The following is a 25,674-nucleotide window of genomic DNA, read 5'->3' on the forward strand; positions in this document are numbered from 1 at the left end:
CTTGCATACCGTATCTCATGAATTGTTTGTATGATTTCAAATAAATATATCAAATGGGTTATGAGTTCGAAAACAATTATGAGTTCTAAAAAAAGGCAATCAATAGACTATGCTCAATTAAGCGGTCCTAAGCAAAAACAGTAATTTTCATTAGATCACTCAAACACAAAATAGATAAAAATCTGCTCAACAAATAAAAGCCGATAGAAAATGAGATTAGAAGAAAACTAAAAAGTTAATTGGAAAGTAATTTGAAAATTCAGTATTACTCATTTTTCCTTTCAAAATGACACCAAAATTAAAATTAGGCAATTCTATCAGCCAAACTCCTCTTGGTTAAAGTAGATAGCATAATAATAAGAAAACAAACAAAAAATCAATAACTACGGACCTCTAAAAAAAATAAAAATAAATAACTATGAATTAAAAAATATGAACAAAAAAAAATTAAAGTCGCTCTTTCTGTTTAGGTCAAAAATCTGGCATAGTGTTAAGCTTTTCTCTCATTCTACCTTTAAAACCCACCAAAGAAAACATTGATATCAATTATTTTACAAAACTGTCAACATATATGCACCAAAAGTCACAAATAATCACATACCCATAAATTGAGTCCTGAAACAATAAATGAGCTACACAAAAAAAACTACACAATCCCAAAGAAATGAACCTCAAGATCAAACATAGATCATACCCACATGCCAAGAGAAAATGAATGGGATAAAATGCAGATGGTTAAAGAGATGAGAGATGGATAAAGGTTTGTGGAGTGAGTTTTGAAGTGAAGCAAGATACAAAAAATTAAGAGATCTTTAAAGGTGGAATTTATCAACAAACATGACACATTTGAGAGGGAATTTAAAGGTGAAAAAACAATCTCTCACCATTTGATCTTAGAAAGAAATAATCAGTCTTACCAAAATATTCAAGATACTTTAAAAAAGCTGCCTTCTTGATCTTAGTTGTATGAGATCCGACAAAATGTTTAAAATTGATCTTGACCATCTAAAATGATACATGAGACAACTGTCCAATCTCTCTACTTGGACAATGATATAAAGTACAGAACAATGTAATAACAATGATTCCTAAATTTCCGAAATTCACAAAGCTTCACAATTCAAGTGATGACAAAACAGAGTTATATTCTTCATCCAAGTACATCATCACTTATGGTTATCTATTCAAGGCTCTAAAGCTTTAAGCAACATGATCATGATTATCACCATCTTGCTCTTGCTTCCACTGGCCTGTGAGAAATTAATTCAAATTGTGAAAGTTAGGTTAGTAACTTGGTAGACAAAAAGTAGCATGCTACATAAAAGAGAATTGATATGATACATGATTCAATGTTGAGATATCTACAACGCAATATAATAACTTCAAACTCTCTTGCAAATGCCAACATCATTGTTTAAAGCAATGCAGCTATTATGGTCAATTGAAACCTGTCATTCCATGTTCAAGTGAATAGACATGTGTTTGCACTATTAAAGTAGATAAATGAATAGAAAGAAAACAATAGCATAGAGAGTGAAATTGAGAATGACAACAAATCATACAAACCTCCAAACTGTAGCTACCTAAAAACCTATTGTAGTGAAAACATCATGTTTGATACAATAAGAAAAAGAAAACAACCAAAGAAAAAGCAAAATTCAATACTAAAACCATGATATAAAACAAAATTTAGTTGATAGTGGAAGACAACCTTGTAAGAGAAAAATAATCCAAGTACCTACTAATCTGTGTATTTTTTCCCAATGCAAGAGTCTAGGCTATTTCTACACTCTTCTAACTCATTGAGAGTATTGTTCAATGGAAACCCAAAAAAGGAATGTGCGACATGTATTTCATAGAAAAGAAAAGTTACATGACTCACCAAATATTTAAAAAAAAATGTTACAATTTTACCTTATTTATTTTTATGCCTACACATCATGACTAAACAATGGATAAGAATTTTTTAAGATTGTAAACCGACAAATAATTAAATTCAAATTTATAAAATGAGTATGAAAAAAAAAATCAAAAAGCAATTAAAGTTTACCTTGTGTTTAATATTCATTTTTGGATGAATATGTTGCTTTGAGTTCCCATCAAGAAAACAAACCAGTTGGAAACAATGTTAATTATAAAGGTTAAAAAATACAAAATAAAAATAAAAGAGAGACGAAGGACAATATAATATTTTAATTGAGATCAAAAAATATACATGATCCTCTAGCTAGAAAATTCAAATCATATTAATAAACCCTCCAACGAAGCTTAACAATTAAATCATGAATTTACCTTTATAACTATAACTCATGCCTCAATTTGGAAGTGCTCACACTGGTAAATAAATTATTACAAACTTTAAACTATTGTGAATTTTTCCAAAGAAAATGAGTATCAAAACTAACATATTCCTATGGATTCATATCCAACCAACAGTGGTAGAGTATTTAGAATGAATAAGGAAAAAGACTAAAAAAGAAAGATTACTTTAGAAACATGACATATTTCAAAAAATTATTTAGGAACATAAAGTCTAGATAAGGGTATTTAGGAACATGACATATTTTCATAGTACATATCGTGAAAAAAAGTAGAAAATTTAAAATTTACTTGGCAAAAGTGTCACCCTTCAAAAATATATAAAAACAACACCCAAATAGTACACATTAAAATCCATGTAAACTACTAAGATAACTGTGGAACATAAAATTTTATAATATTCATGTAAGTTTACCACTTGGACGCTATTTAGGATAAAGATGAAAGAGAAATGTGCCTATTTTGTGAAATGGGCACTAAAGGTAAATGCACTTATTTCTCAACTTTCAATTTTTATGTTCAATTTTTTTATGTTTTATAAGTAGAAATTGCAACAAAATACTCTCGAGTCTAGCATAAATTTTCAAAATAAAAAAGGAAAAATTATAGGTAGCCTTTTAGAAAATATTACATTTTTATATTCAACTAAGACGGAAAAAAAAAAAACGAAAGACTTTTTTATTTTTAATGAACCTTTTAGAATATTTTTTTCAATTTTTTTTTTGTTTTGTTTTTTTTTTTTTTTTAGATCTAGTAGATTGACTTGAAAAGTAAATTTTTTCTACACAAATTTTTTTTTTTAAAAATAATACTAAAAGGAAAAACTCTATTTTTTTTTTGCTAGTCCCAAACTCACCAAGGATGGATCTACATTTTGCCTCACACGTTTTGGATAACTACATTTAGAGAGTTCTAAAAGCTAGGCAAACTAATTTCATGAGTAGAAATTGTTGTTGGAGTACACATATTAGGTAAAGTTGTGAGATAAAATTAAAAAGTAAAATTATTTTATATATACTTCTGTTAAGTGAAATGCAGTGTTAGAGTTACTCTAAAAACTAAAAAACTTTGTTGATTTACAAACCAAATTAGAACTAAACCACATCACATTCAAGCAATTTCTTCCAAAAAGAGAAACAGAGATGTAATGTGAGATGTATATAAGGCAAGTAAAAGGGAGTGAGGCAGTGCTTACCATCAAGATGTGGTTGAAGAGGAGGAAGAGCTGCGGAAGCATAGATGCTGTAGAGAGAGAAGATGAACAAAACAGAGCATAGAGAGAGAAACAGAGCCATTTGCTGATGCTGTAGTGTAGCTGTGTATTGAAATGAGGAAAGAAAAGAGAGTGAGCTATATCTATATATTAGTGTATGCACGTGCCTAATGTTAAGATCAAAACATAATTGTAATTTATACGTATCATGTTGAAATTTATAAAATTTATGTCATTTTTTGATAAAGATACTAAAAAAAATATATATTGAAATTTTGTATAGTTTGTGTCATTTTTTCCACTTTCTTGATTCTAGTGGTAATAGAAGGCTCCTCGAAAGGGCATAAAAATTCTATCAGTTAATTCTTTCACTTGTTAACTAAGACAATTTCTAGCCACGTAAGACAAATTCAAAAACCTTCTTTCCATATTAAGTGCCTATTTAAAAAACCTTGGTCTGAATTGGGCCTAGGCTTTTGTAAGCTATTTAAGTGCCTATTTTTGAATAGCTGAAACAAACATTAAGGGTTGATAATGAAACCACTTTCTTCTTCACTTATGAGGTACCATTATGCATAATCATCCAATTAAAAGTATAAAGCAGGTTTAAACTGCTTCAAGCATAAAGTAAGTTTATGCCATCACTCATTACTCCAAGATGACTAACTAAAAACATAGATAGTCTACTGAATTAATGTAGTTTCAAAACCAAATATTTGAAGAAAAATCAAAACGGCCAATTGGCTTAAAACTAACTTTTGTTACTCTAGACCTCTTTACTGTTTTTTTTTTACAAATTCTTTCTAGACCTCATTGAGCCAATCTCAGCATTGTTTAACTGGCAAAGCTGAAAGCATAATTTGTTTTATTTTTGATCAGAACTTACAATCCTCACTCTGAAAGTAAAATAAAAAATGAGAGGAAAAAAAAAAAAAGGAAATAATAGGCTTAGCTCCTGTAAAACATAACAGACGGTTTTCACCCAATGAAACAAAAATATATTGAGTTAAGAGTCACAGGAGTAAAAGGAAGAAGAAGAAAAAAAATTGACTCTAACCCATCTAATCAAAAATTTAATTTATTATAACCACATTTTTTTGTCACATCTATTTTAAAATGAATATACAATTATGCCTATAGTGTCTAAGTTTTAAAATTAAAATTTTAATTGATTATAAGCACTGGTAGAGTTATAGGATGTGAAAAAAGTAATAGGCAAAGTTATTCTATTGAATCAATATAATCTAAATTTCTCTTCTACCTCCAAAATCACCTATCAAGAAGAAAAATTCCAATAAAAAGAAACTCAATAAATAAACTTCTAAAATTGTGAAGAAAAAAAAAAAAAAGGCTCACTTGTTAAATGGGCTGTTATGCCATTGCTCTCCATTTTTAATCTTACCAAATATCCAAGGCATGTATCATTCACTGTTTGGGGGAAATGTAGAATAAACTATGATGAATTTACTCACTATTTTTTTTTTTGTGTGTGTGGGGGGGGGGGGGGTGTAGAATAAACTATAAGATAACTTTGATCAATTAGGACATTCACATTACCAGCACTAAGTGCATTCAAGCATGGTTAATAAAACTCTCTCTAGGAAAGGCTGTTTAGCCATTTACTTAGCTTGATAGATTTACTCACTATTTGAACAACAAAAAAGTACAATTATATAAGAAAGTAAACTATTTTAATTGAATCATTTTACAGAATATTCAAAATTTGACCATCAAAAACAACCGCCACAATTTTCTAGCAAAATTTGCAATTAGTTACCTGACCAAAGGTAATGTTGAAGATAACCAACAATTCTATAGCAAAATTGAATGCTTATGTGTCATGAAAATTTTATAGGTGTTAGAAAAGTGAATTTGAAAGGTTCAGCTAAATGCAAGTAAAGAAATTATGTCTATTCCTAACAAAGAAAACCCACATAGAAAAATAACCGCATAAAAAAATCAAGAGAAGAATAATATTGGTAGTTGGATGATTCCCATTGTCCAAAAGCAAGTTAAAAAATTATTGGGATGATTCCCAATTCTCCACAAAATCAAACCGAAAACAAAAAACACCTACTAAATTCCATCAACTGGATTTGTTGTCTGCAAATTCCATCAACTGGATTTAGAGGATGATTCCCATTATCCTTTTAGTATTTAAAGCATCGAAATTTGTTGAATAATTCCATTTTTTAAAATTTAATATTATTTTATTATGGCTGGTGGGTTATTGCTCCACCGTGACTATAATGGGGCCGTGCATATTATATTAAATTAATTTAATGGAATAAAAAGGGTGACGCAACAATACCTTCTAAACAACATAAAATTTACCCAAATATCTTTTTGCAAGTGCAACATCATGAGTTGATTCAATTGCATTAACACTTAACTTGTGCCCTCCATATCTTTAACTTCAATTTTACCATAGATTTGAGAGGGCTTTCCCCTTTTGGCATGTTGTCACACAATCCAATACCATCTCCTTCAACTGTTTCTCAACATCTTCAATGGGTAAGCTAGCATCTATGGTTTGCAAGTGAGTGCAATGAAACAATTCACCATAGACTTAAAAGCTGAATGAAATTGTATCTGCAGTTATGATATCTTAAGCTAGTAAACTGGATAAATGTAAATTAAACACACATACACACGCACACTAATTGTTTGGCTAACAAAATATATATAAATGAAAATAAAAAAAACCATCATCGAAATCAACAAAACCCAAGTTTGGTTTGTACTAAAACATCATTTAATGCCTTCAAAATTTTTTTTTCTTCCCCACTAAAATTGCATATGAAAACCAACATACATCTATAATTTGTTGCAAAACCAACATACATCTTGCAAAACCATAATTTGTTGTTGAGGCCAAAAAAGATCATGATAAAATATGAGAGGGCATCTATAGGATGGCATTATAAGGGGTCAAACAAAATAGTTTTCTGGTGAGAGTAACAGCACCAAACTATTTTCCATTGGCATTAAAAATAGAAAAAAATAGTTATTACCTTCCATGAGGCGTCATGGAGCATCTGATGGGAACGGGCAACTTTTTTTTGAAACTCAAGCTACTCATATCTCTTGCCTCCATAGCCTCCTCTTTCAGCAGCTTTCTGGCAATTTCAAATTGACCTTTCAGTTACCCTGACAGCAGTTTTAAATGGTGGACATACACACAGAGGAAACTGATAAACAGTTTCTCTTCATTTACACCATATCATACAACAAAAACATAACAACCCATGGGCAAATCAAGTATTTTTCATCATGACATTCAGTTCACTAATAGTTTGTTATAAGGTTGAAATGAGTCTTAAATAATAAAGCACCCTTGAGTAAATTAACTTCACTCCTCCGAATAAAAATTGAGTAAATTATCAAACATTGAATGGTTATCAAATTGAATGGTTACATCTCCAGACCCACCCATTGAATGGTTATCAACTTCACATCTCCAAACCCACCCAACAATACTGACATCTTTTGAGATTTCTTGTGTGTAAATTGAATGGTTATCAAACATTTTATCCCAATAATTCCAGTTGATGGAATTTAGAGGATAATGGGAATCATCCAAGAAACATTGTAGAGGAATATTAATTTAGAGGATACCATCAACTGGATTTAGAGAATAATTCCAGTTGTGTGCCTACTAATTCCATTGAAACATTTTATCAAACACTTAATAAGCAAGGAGTATATAATGGTTATCAAATGATAGTAAATGGGTTGATTTTGCGAAACCCAAACCCAAAATTAAAATCAAATTTGTGAAACCCAACCAACTCTTCATAAAAGTGTAAGAAAAATCAAATTCTTGTGGCTGGTATGCGAAGGTCGCCGATTTGCAAGCCAAAAAAAATCTGTGATCAATATAAGGTCGGCTGGTATGTAATTAATATAAGGTCGGGTGGTATGTGAACCTAGCGTATGCCCGTGCCTGAAGGCATGATGTAAATAATGTTAGGATTATAATATAATTGTAATCGCAACACTATTTAAATTTAAGATTAAAATGTAATTATAAAAATATATTTAATAGACTACACTCTACAATTCCAAACAAATCAAATATAAAAAAAAAATTAAATATCAAATAATGCACACCAGCTAGTACTCTGCAATTTAAAAGAAATTAAAATTAAAATGCACACCAGTTAGTGTTACTGTTGCCAATCAAATTCTAACTACATAAGAAAAACATACATACCTCAGAATTAACAAAAATAACTTCAGGCAACTTTATTACTTTCATCAACCAATTACGTTTCCACGACACCATTTATCTTATCCAGACGTTAGAATGAAAAATGAAGAAAATAAAGTACCAATATATATATATGTAAAGCAAATGACAATAGATATACATAACTTCACAAAAATCTGCCAATCCATCATTAAATTCGATTAACAGGGCAACAAACTTCCATTCAGCAAACAATCTTTCACAGGTCCCAGTCAAATTTTGCAGATTGTATCAGTAAGAAACACCATAACTGGGCCACATTAGAGCCAATGGGGACCAAAGTTATCATCCCAGTAATATGTTCATACCTTAAGGCATCAAGTCCTCGTCCATGATCAAAAAAACACAACGCAGGTATTCAACCCAAAGGCACAACAAATCACTAAAAATAAAGGCCCGCACACATCACATAATATATAAAGAATCGAAAATGGATGTGCAGAAAGGCTAAATAAATTACCCCTCTCTAAAACAATTAGGCCTTTAAATGAATTGGGTCCCAAATAACTTCACATCGAGGCTCTCTTAATAATGAAATTGGGTTGGAAAATGGACAAAGATGATTGAGCTGGGGCATGGTTGGTTGGTTGGTTGGATGGAGAAAAAAAAGGGAATGAGAAAAAAATAAAAATAAAAATAAAAATAAAAAGAAACAGAGTGACAGTTCTTACCCACCAAAACTGCCACCTAATAGTCACCACTTCAATCCCAGTCACCTCCAACCACTGCTCTCCTTCACTCAACAAAGAAACCAAAATGCTAATCCACTCAACAGAGTTCATCAAACAATTGGCATGCATCAGGCATGGTGGGTTGGTTGGATGCAGAAAAAAAAGGGAATGAGAAAAAAAAAAAAAAAAGAAAGAAAAAGGAACAGAGTGACAGTTCTTACCCACCAAAACTACCACCTAATAGTCACCACTTCAATCCCAGCCACCTCCAACCACTGCTCTCCTTCACTCAACAAAGAGACTAAAATGCTAATCCACTCAACAGAGTTCATCAAACAATTGGCATGCATCAAACACTTAACTACATTAGAGGAGAAGCAAAAACATCACCACCAATTGTCACAGAAAAAACTGGCTACTTTCATCTATTGTTGTTGCACCCTTACCAAAGTTGAAACATGAACACAGATCCATTTAAGAATGAAGATAAATAGAACCCACCTGACTAAACTCTCTGGAGAGAGAGAGAGAGAGATGGAAAACCCCCAAAAAGAGATAACCCACAAATCAAAGAATCCAACAACCCACTTGAAACAAAATTACAAAATTAAAGAAGGAAAAAAAAAACAAACAACGAAAAGGAATAAAATCTCAGCCCAAAAAATTCAATTTCCATCTCAAAACACATGCAAACAAACATGGGTTTTAACTTAAAATCCCTAATAATTTTTTAAAGAGAGAAATGATACAAACCTAAGACTCTTAGTACAGTTACAATTAAAGAGATTTATACAAAAAATAATTAAAAAAAACCTATTTTTTAAAAATAAAATTAAGAGCACTGAATTATTATTATTTTTAAAAAAAACACACACACAAAAAAAGTTAAGTAAACAAACATACCAATTTTTTTAAAACATAATGTAAACTTAAAATAAACAAACAAAAAACAGAGAAAAGCTTAAAAAAGTGAAACATTAAAATAAAATTAAAAAAAAAACTGAGTGTAAACTTAGCCTCCGTTTGGGAAGTGGGTTGGCTTTTTGGCTTTTTGGCTTTTTTGGCTATTTTAGCCTGGGCTAAAAAGCTTGGTTTGGGAAGGGCTTTTTGGCTTTTTGGCTTTTTTGACTTTTTTTGTGAGAGAATAGTGTAATAATTATGGGTTGGATGTGATGTTTTGTTTTTTGTGGCTAAAATAGCCTATTTTGTCTTTTGTGGCTAAAATAGCCAAAAAAGCCTCAAACTCTTCTTGCCAAACGATCCCTTAATAAATAAAAATTGAATATAAAAATACAAAAGCATAATAATCCAACATATAAAAACAGAAAGTGTACATAGATACCCAGAGACGATTTTCTGTTTTGTGGTCTTGGCTGTCTTCCCCTACCATCCATCATCAAAACACCATATCAAACAAACCCAACAAAAATTCCCAATTACCCAAAAAAATTTGATAAACAAATAACAAAATCAAAGATGGGTATTCACAGTGAATAGAGAGAAGTGAAAATGGTGAAAAATCTCACCGATTTGCTATGTATGTCACCGATCTGCTGGTATGTCGCCGATTTGCTGGTATGAGCTTTGAGAGTGAGAGATGAGGGAGAAAACTCAATTTTAAATTTTGAAGAGAGAGAGAGAGATAGAAACCCCATTGTAAACTCAATTTGTTTCTTGGACATTTTTTAACCGTTAGATTGAATCAATCCAAGGGTTCACATTTTGACAAAGGGACAACAGTCCCATCAGATTTCAAAAACGACTCTCCCTTATTATATAGATATATATATATATATTCATATTGATATTGACTATTTTTTTTGAAGCAAATATTCAACTCATAAAATAATATTATATTACAAAAATGTTACATATTTTGGCTCATTAAAACAGAAAATATGATAATAGAAAAAGCCCCCAAAAAAAATCCCAAAAAAGAAGCCCAAAAGACAAGAAAAAAAAGTATAGACCCCACCCACTTAACCAATCCGCACGAACTCACATAACCGATTAATGCACCCACACAAACCACAATCCGCAATTCAGGCAGCTGTAGGTCCATTTTTCAAGACCCGCACCACTGCAAGTCAGGTAAAAACCAACCCGCACCCACGCAAAGCCGGCATGTGAGCATCCCTAAGTGGCAAGTCATAAAATGGCTGGCCGAGTTTACAAGGTGTAGGACCCATCTGAATGAGACTTTACAAGGTATGAGAAACTGACGGGGCCGTGGGCCATGAATTAAACACCTAAATAAATTCAATTTTTGTCTATCAAGTGGCTCAAATTGGTTGCAATTATACTGAAAATCTCATGACGAAACGTGCCATTAACAGAGCTTACATCACTTTATATAAAAATATTATAACATTAGTCAAGCAAAATGCTACATAAGCCACCGAGTTATATCATGTGATATTTCAACGGTTGGATCAATAGCCCTACTAATCCAACAGTTCACATCCACGAGACATAACTACACGATAATCAAAACTGGTGATATACATGGCAATTCCGCATTCGAAAAAGCATTTATTCAACTTTATTGCATAGGGGCAGTTAAAACGTGGTCTACATAATCAACTAAAAAAAAAAAAAAAAAAACCACTATCAAAACAGTTGTTGCATGGAGTCATTCAATCACAGAATCAGACACGATCATTTTACATCAGTGAGATCCACATGTTTAGTGAGATCCACCTCATGTCAAAAAAGTTCTGTCCAACCTTGTAATCGAATTTTATGACTCGGGATTTTTCCTATCAAAAGTGGGGTCAAATGGGAAAGATTCACCAGCACAAGGACAGTCTACCGTGCAGATTACAAACACCATTTTTTTCCGAATTTTCTCATTTTCCTTGCCATTATTTTTCTAAGTTAATAATGTACAACAGGGCCAGAGGAGAGGAGAGGAGGCTCAAGCCCTGCAGTGCAGCCACACTTCCTCCGCTCCTGGTACAACTGGTTCACGCTCTTCAATCGGATGAAGTGGTTATGGAAGCATGTCACGTGAACTTCAAAACAGCCGAGCGCAGTTTTCTCACCAGATCCTTCACTGCCAAGGAAAAATCCGCATCCATCTGCAAGAATTTCAGATGCTAAATACAAAAATTTAAAGTTGTGAAATCAAATTTGGTTGTGTTTACAGCCTATTGGGTGTAATTTTCTATTTTCCAAAAACAGTTTCACGAAACATTTGTTGATTAACAAGTCCTCATCAGAAATTTGAATTTACCTGAGCAACGACAGTGATATCCATAGCATACTGCCCAAATGGCAAGAAACTGCTATTAACAACACTCCGATGAATCTTCTCGATTTCGCTAAGTAGTTTCACCGCAACGCCTTTCTGCTTCTCGCAATGGATTCTAACGAGTACATGGTTTTCTGAAATTCTAGCTTCGATTTCTGGAAGCGCTTGGCCATCAAAGTTCTCATCACACGAAGAAGAATCATCGTCACCGGAAATGTGAGACTTCTTCACAAACACAACTGATTCTTCAGATTTCTTGTTGATTTGTTCCTCAAGCAATTTTACATGTTCTTGAAGGTGTTTCAAGTACTTAATGGCATCTCCAAGAACAGAAGCTTTGTCCATCTGTAAAATAAATTGGATTAGGTATGAAAACAAGGTTCCCAAAAAATGGCATTACACTAATATGAAAACTTCTTTGGGAATTAGGATGTATTTAAATAGATTTAATAATGTTTTTCAACCATTATTTTTTAAATAAGATATAGTATCAAAGATCATGTGAAATTGGGTGGATCTATGTAAGAGGAGAACAAAAAAAGCACTAGATATAGCAAAAGATCATCTCCTAGGTAAACACACTAGATTTATTGGGTGGATCTATGTAAGAAGAGGGGGGGAGGGGGGAGGGGGGGAATTGATAAAATATAAGCAAAGGCCCTCTGGTTTTCTGTCACGATCTTGCAAACACATCAGTAGAAACCTTAAGGAGCACATGAAAACATTGATTCATAAACAAACACAAGTGAAATTCTTCTTCTTGTTGTTGATTTCTTTCTCTTTTTTTTTTTTTTCTTTCTTCATATATATATATATATATATATCAAAAAATAAAAGAAAATAATGTAGTAAGTAAGAAAGTAAGTACCTTCTTTAAGCCAGGAACCATGGCGGAAAGGGCAATGAATCGCTGACTGAGTTTCTCTCTCCTCTTTCTCTCCGCCATTACGCGATCTTGAACCTCCAGAGGAGTTCTAGTGATCGCATTCGACCTCTTCTGACCAGCCTTGAGTGGATTATTTTTCAACGGAACACTTGCATGATCTCCATTAGAGACCACCTCATCCTTTGGCTCCGAAGCGTTATCGATATTCTCAGGAGGATTCGTAGACGGTGAACTAGGCAACGATCCGAAATCCGCAAACGAAATCGGGAAATTAGGGCTGAATTGTTCAGTAATGCTCGTTTTGATCTGTTTCGTTGGTCTCTCATAGCCATTCTCACATCCTCCTCCGCCGGCCATGGCGGTGGCGGTGGTGGTGCAATTGAGATTTAAGGTAGAGCAAGAAGTGTAGCTCTCGGAAGATGAAGATTGTTGTAGATTCTCTCCAGGTGAGTTTACGAGCTGTGAAAAGTCATCAATGGAATTGAATTCAGTTGAATAGGTTTGGCAATGATCTAAGAAGTTGTAATCATCCATTTCCTGTGGATCAAACACCATTTACAGAACTTTCTTAGCCGACAAAAAAAAAGCCGCAGAAGAAGAGGAATTAGGGTTGGAACTCGGGCCTCGGGTTGGCTTTAATAGTCTACTACTCGGGGTAACGTTAAGCCTGTTTATTTGTCACTGGATTAAGGGTTGGCTTGGCATAAATAATACAAAAAGTCACTACTATATTTAAGTCACATTATTTTATTTAAATCATATCACTTTTCTAATAAATCATATCACATCAAATTCAACCCAAACTCAACTCATATAAGTCAATAAATTAAAAAATATACTTTTTTAAAACATCCCAAACCAACCCTAAATCAAGATGTAGAATCATCTCACAAATTTTACTTAAATAGCAATCGTTAAGATTTCTATCAAAAACTTAAACTGACATTATGGCACCATTTGGGAAGTGGTTTTATGGGTCTTTTTGGTTATTTTAACCACAAAAAATAAAATAAATTATTTTAATCATAACAAACAAAATATTACATTCAATCCATAAGTCAAAAAAATTAAAAAGTCAAAAAATTCTTTTCAAATCAAATTTTTTAGTCCAAACTAAAATAGCCAAAAAAATCAAAAAGTCAAAAAGTCAACTCACTTCCCAAACCAACCCTCTATCAATTTAATTTTTTCACCAGATAAATACATTACCCACAAAAATCTAGGTAAATTTATATGGCACAATAGCATTTTTAGAAGGTTTATCATACTAAGACCTCGTTTGGCAAGTGATTTTTTTAGTCAAAAAGTTATTAAAAAAGTAAAAAAACCAACAATTTATACCAAAAAGTAAAAAATTTTATTTTCTCTCTATTTTTTGTACATATTTTCGTAAAAAGTCAAAAAATATCCTAAACATACTAATTTTTTTTACATCATATTTCAAAAAATCAAAAAATTACTAAAACAGCATGTTTCCAAACTAGGCTTAAATATATTATCATAATGAATTGTGCTTCCCTCCAATTTTTTAATTGGACTAGACGATTTAGCTTATGATAATTTGGACTCACTTCAGTCATTTCAATTATTTAAATTATTTAATTTTTAGAGTAAGGCCAAGTTTGGCATGATTGAAAAAAGATAAAAAGTTAAAAAGTCACTATCCTATTTAAATCACATCATCTTATTTAAGTCACATCACCTTTCTAACACATCACTTCAAATCCAACCCAAACCCAACCCATATTTCATAAAAAGTCAAAAAGTGCACTTATTTAGTCTTCCCAAACTAGGCCTAATATTACATTTTTCGAATTTAGTCTTATCTAAATTGTTTGAATTTGTGCATATCGGTTGTCTGACAGGTCATTCAGAAGGTCGTTCGACTAATCATTTGATCGAATGTCAGTAATATAGGTGAATGTTGATTACCACACCAGTTGATGAGGGTGATAGTGGTGGTTGATAAGAATGACAACCGTGATTAATAAGGGTAATGTCGATCATTCAGCCGATCATCCGACCACGTCATTCAGGCGTAATCGGACTCTCTATTTCGGTAGATCAAACATTTTTTCAATTTTTAATACTTTTTAATAAACTATTTATATAAAAAATATATATATATTGATAGGCACATTTTTAATTTACATTCGTTTTTAAAAAATGAACAAAAGATTTAATTTTAAAAATTGGCTATCCATCTTTTCAATAAAAATATAATTTAAATATATAATTATCGATTATTGATTAAGAGGTTATTTGAAAATTTAGCTATCAACACATTTTTTTTTAATCACATTATCGTCATACTTTTTTGCACATATATTTTTATAAAAAGAAAATTAAAAAATACATTTATTTAAATAATCTCAAACAATCCTAAATTAATTTTTTACATGAAAAATATGTTCAAAACATATAAAAATTCAAAGATAGGCCAAAAATGAAATTTGAATTCTCAGGACTTCCGATCCAATTTGGGGGCAGAAGGAAGCCCTGTTATCATTTTTTTTGTTACAAAAAAATCTTTTCATTCATCCGCAAGTCTAAGGCAGCGCTCTTTACAGAGATTATCATGATGTCCTATTGTCTATTATAAGTTAGGAAACTATAAACTGAGAAATTGCCCCAATCTTCTAAGACAAGTTTTGCTTAAATCAAGATTCTCACAACGGAAGAGCATTGAATCCACACCATGTGCGATGAAATTGCTTAAAAGTAACCTCCTAACTAACTGTGCTACACCTAAAAGACTGACACAAGAGAGTTTGAACTTGGGACCTAAGGACTTGGGAATGTTTTGGAAAGTGGATTAAAAGTCACTTTTTAACTTTTAACCCATCTCCATCTCTTACAAAAAAGACAAAAAAAAAAAAATCAAAGAGTAACTTTTAATTATCTTTCCAAAACACCTCCTAATTTCCAAGAAACCCCGTTATCATGATCATTGTGAATTGAGATTGTTTAGGAAGTGATAGATTAATATACTTTTTAATTTTTCTTAAAAAATATAAAATATAATTTAAATTTAAAATAATGTAATAAAAAATAATATAATTTAAATAAAATAATTACAATAGAATAATGTACTAAAATAACCTTAGACTGCACAGGCAAAACAACCACCGTAAAATAATGTGAATAGCGCTTTTCTCGACAATTATTGATCTTGACTGCGACATCACTTATAGTAGGACGATTTTTATCGAACGACAGAGAAACAATAATTTAATGGCTAGTAATTTATAAACGACAAATGAATAATTAAAAATACTGTACATATTTAATAATATTTTTAAAATTATAAAAAGACAGGCTTGTTTGGTTTATTTTTGAGAAAGTTATTTTTGAAAAAAATTTAGGCTTGGTTTGGGAAGTGGGTTGGCTTTTTAGCTTTTTGACTTTTTTGGCTATTTTAACCTGGGCTTAAAAGCTTGGTTTGGGAAGGGCTTTTTGGCTTTTTGGCTTTTTTGAGTTTTTTTTAGAGAAGAATGTAATGATTATGGGTTGGATGTGATGTTTTGTTTGTTATGGCTAAAATAGCCTATTTTGCTTTTTGTGGCTAAAATAGCCAAAAAAATCTGCAAACCCACTTGCCAAACACAGGCTTAGAAGAGTTGTTTTAGAAATTTTTTTGGTTTGTTTGGTTGTATATTTTGAGAGATAAATTTTTTGTGAGAGTTTTGGATGATTTGATATTTTGGAAGAATTTAGTAGATGTGTGTGAGAGAAAAAATGATTGAGAATGAGAGAGAAGAGAGAAAAAGTGATTGAGAATGAGAGAGAAAAGAGAAAAAGTGATTGATTAATGTGTAGGAGAGAAAAAGTGATTTTGAAAATTTTTTGAGAATTTTTTTTCCTAAAACTCATATCTCAAATTCAAACCAAACAAGCCATTATTTTATCTAAAATCTGTATAATAATTTATTTTATATATCCCTATAACTCAAGTTATAAATTGATTTTTTTGACTTTTTAAGACAAAAATATATAAAAAATTAAAAAATGATATAATTTTAATAAACTAATAAATTGACTTATAAATTTGTACCCAAAATGACCCTAAATTTGATTACACTAGTCAAAAAATACTTGAGAAATTATTAATAAATTATTTTTTGTAAATAAAAAATTGATTAGACATTTAATTTTTTAATTAATAATAAATAAGTTTTTTTAATTTTGTAATCAAAAGAATTATCCTTTTTTAAAAGATGCCAAATACCCTTTCAAAGTACTAATTTTACGTATTGAACTTGAGTCCGGATTCTCGGCCGCCCTACCCGGCAGCCCCCAAAACGACGTCGTTTTGGGGGCAAATTTTCAAAAAAAAAAAAAACGTAGAGGAAGAGAGGAAGGAGAGGACGAGGGAGGAAGGAGGAGGGAGGAGGAGGAGGAGGAGGAGGAGGAAGGGAAGGAGGGGGCCATAACCAGTGGAGGAGGAGGAGGAGGAGGAGGAGGAGGAGGCGGAGGCGGGGTCGGAGGCGGAGGCGACGACGGTGCAGCTGCTGCGACGAGCTGGATCGGGCGACGACCGGACGGCTGCGACGGCCGGCGGCGAGGCGACGAGCTGCGATGGCGAGCTCGCAGCCTCCTCCCTCCTCCTTCCTCCCTCTTCTCCCTCTCCCCTCCCCTCTGGTTTCTGTTCGAAGAGAGAGAAAGCAAGAACGAAGAAGAAGAAAAGAAAAACAAAAAACAAAAAATCCCCAAAACGACGTCGTTTTGGGAGGCTGCCGGGTAGGACGGTCGAGGATCCGGATTCATTGAACTTGGGTTGCTCGTCATCCACGTTGCACTCCAAAAGGTGATGTGAAAAGAATTTTGTTATCGTGTCTTAAAGGTGCGAATAAACAAAATAGTTAAATTTTATTTACATACCGACACAAAATTAATGCAAGTTTTAATTAATTCAAAATGATAAAATTCACAATTCTAAGTGATGTTAACATTATTTTTAAATATTAAGCTTATAGTTTTAGACTAATCAAATTATAAAAACATATATATTTATACAAACCTGGTACATATATTTTTATAGAACTATTACATGCAGAACCAATATTTACGTGTACATGTTAATAAGATTCTTATAAAAATTATAAAATTATTATTCTGATTTAAAAATTAAACTCACTTTCTAAACTAAATGTTATGTCAAAAAGATGATTAGATCAATCAATCACCTTCTTAATCCATCACTATGGCTTGCTTTGACAAGCTAGTAAAAAGTTAATTTTTAGCTTTTTTAATCAAAAAAATTAGTTTTTTTTTACCTAAGTCACTACTCAAAAAGTTAATTTTTTTGGTTAAAAAAGTTGAAAGTCAACTTTTTATCAACTTCTTAAAATAACTTTATCTAAAAAATAGATTTAAAAAATAGACTTATATATTATTTTCTTAAAAATTAATATTAAAAAAGTACTCACCAATTCCGAAATCCATTTTTCCAATGACATATCCATAAATGCGATTCCTTTAATTTCTCAGCTTAGGAGATAGATAGACCTGCACTGATTAAAACATGCACATGCCACATTAAACACAGGCTGTTAAGTCCAATAATTCAAGATATATATCGAATCCTCATCAATTTTGATGATTTACTAGTAATAATTAAATAAAAATGTTAAAACCGACTCTAAGGCCCCGTTTGGGGACTTACTTTTTTAGTTAAAAAGTCAAAAAATTATTTTTTTAGTCAAAAAGTCAATAACTCATATCAAAAAGTCAAAAATTCTCTTTTTTCTTTATTTTTTACACATCTTTTCGTAATTAGTCAAAAAATCATCCCAAATATATAAAAAAAATTTACTTATTTTTTTAACTAAATAGCTAAAAAGTTACTAAATTAGCCTGTTTACAGACGAGACCGAAGATTGTGTTTAAAAAAAGTGTATAAAAAACACTGCGTGAAATATGAGCAATGCTATAGACCACTAATTTACCATCACTAATATCACCACTAGTGAGGTGGCAATTGAAAAAAAAAAAAAAAAAAAAAAACAAGACACAAAACACATGTGGCAGTGGGTCAGAGCCACCACTAATTAGTGATCTAAAGCATTTTTGTTAGAAGAAACATTGGAGTTATTCTGGTGACCATACACATGTGAATCTGTGTGATCTCACTTTATATAAGAGATTTGATAAAATATTTAATAAAATATTTAAAATATATAGTATTTCTCAAAAGATTGGGAGCGCTAATTATAGACCTCTAAAAAATTCTAATGACGTGTGAGTCTTATAATAATGTGATATTTGTGTCTTGTGCTTTTTTTTCAATGTCAAGCCATTAAAACGCTGTTTAAAATTTAAAAATTAGAGAGATGTAGGGTATGTTTGATTTGTATTTGGGAGATGAGTTTTAGAAAAAAATTTCTAAAAAATTATTTGGTTTGAGTTTTTTTCAAAAAATTTTCAAAATCACTTTCTCTCTCTTACACATCAATCAATCACTTTTTCTCTCTCATCTCTCATTCTCAATCACTTTTTCTCTCACACACAACTACTCAAATTCTCCCAAAATATTAAACCATCCCAAACTCTCAAAAAAATAACTCTACCAAAATATACAACTAAACAAACTAAAAAAATTTATAAATTCTCTTTTTAAATTTTTTTTTAAAAATAACTCTCTAAAAAATAAACCACACAAGCCCGTATTATTTCTGACAAGTTTAAATTGGGGAAACAGAAAGCTGGATATCCGATGGATCCAATCTCCTCCTCCTCCTCCTCCTCTTTTCCATTTCCTTTTTCTATTTTTTTTTTTTTTGGGAACTCAATGGGTCCAATCCTTTCAGACTGTGTTGTTTGACAACAAGACCTCCACACCCCCATGGACAAGACACGGTAAGTCGGTGGTGGTCCTCATCTCAGTTTGGTTCAAAAATTCGAAAAATATATGTATATATTATGTTTTTATTTTTTAAAATTATTATCCAAATTCTTGAATTAAGGTCAAGTTTGGGAAGACTAAATAAGTATACTTTTTGACTTTTTATGAAATATGCGTTGGATTTGGATTGGGTTTGAAGTGATGTGTTAGAGAGGTGATGTTACTTAAATGAGATGATGTGACTTAAATAGGATAGTGACTTTTTGACTTTTTGAATTTTTTGAAAGATGCCAAACTTGGCCTAAATACATCGATAAAATTTACAAAAAAAAAAGAAATATTAAAAGACTAATTCATGTCGTTACGTGAATCGTTACTAAAAAAATCGTCTTAAAAAAATTTTAAAAAATATTTAGTGGTAATTTTGAAAATATTATTAATAAATACATTTTAAAAAATAATAATTTCATGATTAAAATATTTATTTTCTCAAACTAAAATTTTAGTTGCAAAAGGATAATAATTTATCATTAAATATTAAATTTTGGATTGTTCTGAAAAGATGATTAAAATCTAATTTTTTCACTTTTTTAAAAAAAATATGCAAAAAATGTGAGAGATGATATAACCCAAAATAGGTTAAAAGTTGAAAAATGACACCATCTTTCCAAAATAGCCCTTTCTAGCTAATAAAAAATTTAAAAAAAATTGGCAATCATGATATTTGGTCTTTAAAAAGAAATTTGATTCATAAATTTTTGTCTTTAAAATCTTTAATTTCATCTAGTGAATGCTAATAATGCTAGTTTTAAGGATTCTAAGGCTTCATTTGGAATAAGGTTTTTTTGGTTATTTTAATCACAAAAAGACAAAATAAAACAAAAAGTTAATAAAACAAAATCTAACATCAAAATCATAATCATTTCATTTTTTTCTCTCACAAAAGTCAAAAAGTCAATCCCAAATGAAACTTTTTAGTGCCAAACTAAAACAGTCAAAAACTCAAAAATTTAACTCACATCCTAAACAAAGGCTAAACTATTACTCTCATATGCTCTTGGAGAAGGTCTCGTTCGAAAATAAGTTATTTTTGTAATTTTTTAACTTTTTATGAAAAAATATGTGAAAAAGTAGAGAGAGTGATGTGATAACTTATAGTGATTTTTTAACTTAAAATGTATAGTTGACAAACGAAACTTAGCCTCCGTTTGGGAAGTGGATTGGCTTTTTGACTATTTTGGCCTGGGGCTAAAAAGCCTGGTTTGGGAAGGACTTTTTGGTTTTTTTGACTTTTTTGTGAGAGAGGAGTGTAATGATTATAGGTTGGATTTGATGTTTTATTTTTTGTGACTAAAATAGCCTATTTTATTTTTTGTGACTATTTTAACCCCTAACCCACCAAAACCAACTTCCCAAACTATGCCTTAAGAAGTGTGATGCTTCAGGTTCGGGTGTATGAAAAAACGTTAATTTGCATTGTAACTAATTAACAATTGTTTTAAATCGATGACAATAATAATAATGACACTCTTACAATTTGTTAATTAAAAAAATGCGTAAATTTGAAATATATCTCTTAAGATTTGCTTAAAATACAGATTATTCCTTGTGATTTAAAAATTACAAAACCACTTTATTAGAATTTTTTATTTAACAGAATTAACTAAAAAAATGAAATTCATAATTGCTTTCCGATACAATAATAAAATTACCTAAATTACTAATTGAAATATATTTTTAACATCATTAAAACTGTTAATTGACTCGATAATTTATTAATAAAATGGACAATTTGTTATGAAATTGGACACTTTAGAAAGTGGAATGTAATTTTTAAAATTACAAGGGACGATTCATATTTTAATTAAATCTCAGTGGATGTATTTTTAATTTACTCTAAAAAAATATAAATGTCAAATATTTTCAACTTCAATATAGATTTCCTATATATATATATATATATATATATCATATTTTTATACATTTATCAACCCAAACAATTAGACATTTTCCTACAAATAATTATTTCAAAGATTTGGACTATTTATATGATGTAAAATATTAAGAATATTAAGAATAATGATTAACAATTTTGGGCTATTTTGAAAAGTGGGTTAAAAGTTATTTCTCAACTTTTAACCTACTTTCCTCTCTCACAAAAAAATTAAAAAAAAATTTAAAAGGTAACTTTTAACCATCTTTCTAAAATACCACTTTATACATGGATTATATATATAAACTGACGTAGTTCTTATAAACTTTTTATCCTTCATCATTTTAACAATGACACTTACACATTATTCTTATTTTTTAAAATTTTTATTTGTAACTTTGTTTAATTTTTTAATTTTTATTTGCAACTTTATTTTTAAATATTAAACGATAATGATAGTATTATCTAACGGTATATTAATCAGTGAGAAATTCTAATTATAGAAGGGTATCCATTCAAAAAAATATTTAAATGATGCAATATAAGGCAGAAGGGAATAGAAGTTTTTAATACATTTATTTATTAATAATGAAATGTCTGGGCAGATATGCACTTGTCTTTGTTGGATTTGACAATGTAATCTTGGATGATAAATGACCAAACGATAGTCATTATTGCACACGCCATAGAAAGGGACACCATCATGTGTCACGTGAGATGTCCCAATAACATTGGTGGATGTACTTTGCAGGCTGTAATTATTGGTTATAAATATATATAAAATTTTAATATCTAATTTATTCATGATATCTCAAATATCAATAATCATAATAATAATAATAATAATAATAGAAAATTCTAATTTTAAAACTCTAAATTGAGATAGTGATATAGGAAGAGAAAAAAAAAAATAAACAAAAATATAGACACGGCAAGTCGGTGGTGATCCTCCTCCTCAGACATCTCAGTTTGGCTCAAAAACTCAATATATATATATATATATATATTATTTTTATTCTTATTTTTTAAAATTATTATCCAAATTCTTGAATTAAATACATCGATAAAATATACAAAAAAATATTAAAAGATAATTCATGTCGTTACGTGAATCCTTACTAAAAAAATCGTCTTAAAAAAATTTTAAAAAATATTTAGTGGTAATTTTAAAAATATTATTAATAAATACACTTTTAAAAATAATTTTAAATATTAAATTTTGGATTGTTTTAAATATTAAATAATTTAAATATTAAATTTTCTCGAACTAGAATTTTAGTTGCAAAAGGATAATAATTTGTCATTAAATATTAAATTTTGGATTGTTTTGAGAAGACTATTAAAACCTAATTTTTTCACTTTTTTTAAAAAAACGTGCAAAAAATGTGAGAAATGATATGACTCAAAATAGGTTAAAAGATGAAAAATGGCACCATCTTTCCAAAACAGCCCTTCGTAGCTAATAAAAAAATAAAAAAATTGGCAATCATGATATTTGGTCTTCAAAAAGAAATTAGATTCATAAATTTTTGTCTTTAAAATCTTTATTTCTTCTGGTGAATGCTAATAATGATAGTTTTAAGGATTTTAAGGCTTCGTTTGACATAAGATTTTTTAGGTTTTTTACTCACAAAAAGGTAAAATAAGACAAAAAGTTAATAAAACAAAATCTAAAATCATAATCATTTCATTTCATTTTTTTCTCTAACAAAAGTCAAAAACTTCAACCCAAACGAGACTTTTTAGTCTCAAACTAAACAACAATGCGAGAGGGCCACAATTTTTGTGGCCACAATGGCTCAAAACTGTCAAAACGACATCGTTTTGGCATGTTTTGCACCCAAAATGACGTCATTTTGGCAGTTTTGAGCCATTGTGGCCCTCAAACATTTTCCCAAACCAAAACAGTCAAAAACTCAAAAAGTTAACCTACATCCCAAACAAAGGTTAAACAATTACTCTCATATGCTCTTGGAGTGTGTTTGATTGGGGGATAAGGGAGGGACTATTTACTGTGCGGATTGTAATTCGGGGGAAGCATCCAATCCGCCGTTTGTCCTTTTTTTAGTTCGTCGGACATAGAGTGCGACCGGACTCCTTATCCCCCATATGGGGGACTATTGTGTCCTAGGGGGGGTATAAGATAATTTTTGGGGGACTATCCACTGTTGGAATTAGGTGGTAAAATGACTATTTTGACCCTATACTATTTAATTATGTATTATATTTAATAAAATTCAATAAAATTTAAATATCTCAATTTAAAAATAAAATAATTTTATTTAACTTTTTATTGATGTTTTATTTATTAAATTTTTTTAAATAATTTTTTATAGATATTTTATTGATGTTTTATTTTAAAATTTTGTTTATATTTTATTTTCATTATTTAAATTTGATAGATTTGTATTTAATTTCATTGTTTAATTATTATTATTTTTAAAAACAAATTTATTTAAAATTTTAATTAAAAAATAATATTTATTTTTATTGATCTTTTATTTATTTATTTATTTATTTTTTAAAAAATAAATTTATTTAATTGTGTAAAAAACAAAATAAAATAAATTTTTATTTAATCTAGCTAAAAATAATTAAAATATTAAAGATATGTTTAATATTGCTATTACTTAGTAAACAATTGAAAAAGGGTAAAATAGTCTTTTGTTCATTTATACTATCCAGTCCGTCCAACCAAACGTTGGATTCACTAAAAATAGTCATTTTTAGACATCTAATCTCATGAAAAAACAAACACAGGATACATATCCAATCCAACCAAATAGTCCGGGGGATTCACAGTCCCAGGACTTAAGTCCGATGGATTCTAATCACTCCTTATCCAGTCCATCCAATCAAAAACACCTGTTTGCTTTGAAGGATTAGGGGGTAACTAATAGTCCATTGTTTGTTTCATTTTTTTTGCTCCGGACTAATATTACCCCCAGACTATTAGTCCCACAAATATGGGACTATCGTATCCCATGGGGGAGGGTGGGATAGAAACCATGAGATACCATTTGTGAAATGTCCATTTTACTCTCCCTTCTATTATTTAGCAAACAATAAGAAAAGGATAAAATAATCCTTTGAACATTTATAAATTATTTTTTTAGTGTTGTTAATTTAAAATTATATATTAAATAAAAAAATTTAATTATAAATTATGAATTATAAATTAAATTTAATTAAAAATAATAAATTATAAATTATGGCCTTATAAATTAAATTTTTTTAGTGTTATTAAAAAATTAAATTTACATATTAAATTAAATTTTTTTTAGTGTTGTTAGTTTAAAATTATATATTAAATAAAAAATATAAATTATAAATTATGGCCTTATAAATTAAATTCTTTTAGTGTTGTTGAAAATTTAATTTATATATTAAATAAAATTATTTTTTATTGTCGTTAATTTAATTGAAAATAATAAATTAAAATAATTAAAATATTGTGCAAAAAATAAAATAATTTTTTTTATTTAATTTAGTTAAAAATAATTAAAATATTAATGCTATGTGTAATATTGCTATTACTTAGTAAATAATTGAAAAGGTTAAAATAGTCATTTGAGCATTTATCCTTCTCCATAATATCCCAAACAAACATTAGATAACTAAAAATAGTCCAATCCAGATATCTAATCCCATGACTAAACAAACATATGATATAAATTTAGTCCAACCAAATAGTCCCGGGACAATGTATCCCAGGACTAATAGTCCGATAGATTAAATAGTCCGATAGATCAAATATTTTATACAAATTTTCTCCGATCAAATAGTTATCGATACTCGATCAAAGTAATTTTTTACAAAAAAATAGTATTCGATGAGTTCTACACATTTACGGTTTGAATTATCAAAACGAGATCCAAAAATAGACCCATTGACTAAATTGGACGGTCCAATCTTAATGCCAAACATGAGACAAGTTGGACAACCAACCCCTCGGAAAACTTATGTTGTGTCACTAATATTATACCAAAATAAAAATATGAGAAATGCTATGTATCTCAAACATTCTATCAAATATTCTATTATCTCTCACATGAAGTGAAACTTATACAAATTCACATGTGTATGGATTTCACACCCATGTGAGAAGTTTGGTAGAATATTTGATAAAATATTTGAGATTCCTAGCATAACTCTAAAAATATATAGAAAATATTCTCAGAATGACATTATTAATTATTTTAAAATAATAATTTAAAAAAATGATTTTTAATTATAAATTATTATTATAACATCACATCATCTTAATAAATATTGTGATTAATTTTTTCTAAAATTATTATTT

General features: G+C 29.9%; 1 protein-coding gene and 1 long non-coding RNA gene across 2 annotated transcripts; both read right to left on the bottom strand.

Moving 5' to 3' along the window:
• Positions 1 to 868: 868 nt before the first annotated feature.
• Positions 869 to 9,839, bottom strand: LOC114277804 (uncharacterized). Its single transcript, XR_014328258.1, has 5 exons — positions 9,798 to 9,839; positions 6,547 to 6,651; positions 3,515 to 3,634; positions 2,051 to 2,086; positions 869 to 1,250 (listed from the first exon to the last, which is right to left on the bottom strand). It is a non-coding gene; the product is annotated as an uncharacterized LOC114277804 (long non-coding RNA).
• A 1,135-nt stretch (positions 9,840 to 10,974) lies between these two features.
• On the bottom strand, positions 10,975 to 13,276 carry LOC145789839 (transcription factor bHLH18-like). Its single transcript, XM_082867366.1, has 3 exons — positions 12,577 to 13,276; positions 11,691 to 12,053; positions 10,975 to 11,535 (listed from the first exon to the last, which is right to left on the bottom strand). The coding sequence occupies exons 1-3, from the start codon at positions 13,147 to 13,149 to the stop codon at positions 11,461 to 11,463; spliced, it is 1,011 nt and encodes a 336-aa protein (XP_082723492.1). The 5' UTR covers positions 13,150 to 13,276; the 3' UTR covers positions 10,975 to 11,460.
• Positions 13,277 to 25,674: the final 12,398 nt, after the last annotated feature.

Source organism: Camellia sinensis, chromosome 4, assembly GCF_055761805.1.
Source record: "Camellia sinensis isolate YWXY chromosome 4, ASM5576180v1, whole genome shotgun sequence".
Lineage (NCBI taxonomy): Eukaryota > Viridiplantae > Streptophyta > Magnoliopsida > Ericales > Theaceae > Camellia > Camellia sinensis.

Excerpts from the sequence above, each read along its gene's own strand:
- LOC145789839 (XM_082867366.1), bottom strand. The coding sequence starts at position 13,149 with ATGGTGTTTGATCCACAGGAAATGGATGATTACAACTTCTTAGATCAT. Across the intron at positions 12,054-12,576 it reads TGGTTCCTGGCTTAAAGAAG|ATGGACAAAGCTTCTGTTCT; the intron begins GTACTTACTTTC and ends TTTATTTTACAG. Across the intron at positions 11,536-11,690 it reads ATATCACTGTCGTTGCTCAG|ATGGATGCGGATTTTTCCTT; the intron begins GTAAATTCAAAT and ends AAATTCTTGCAG.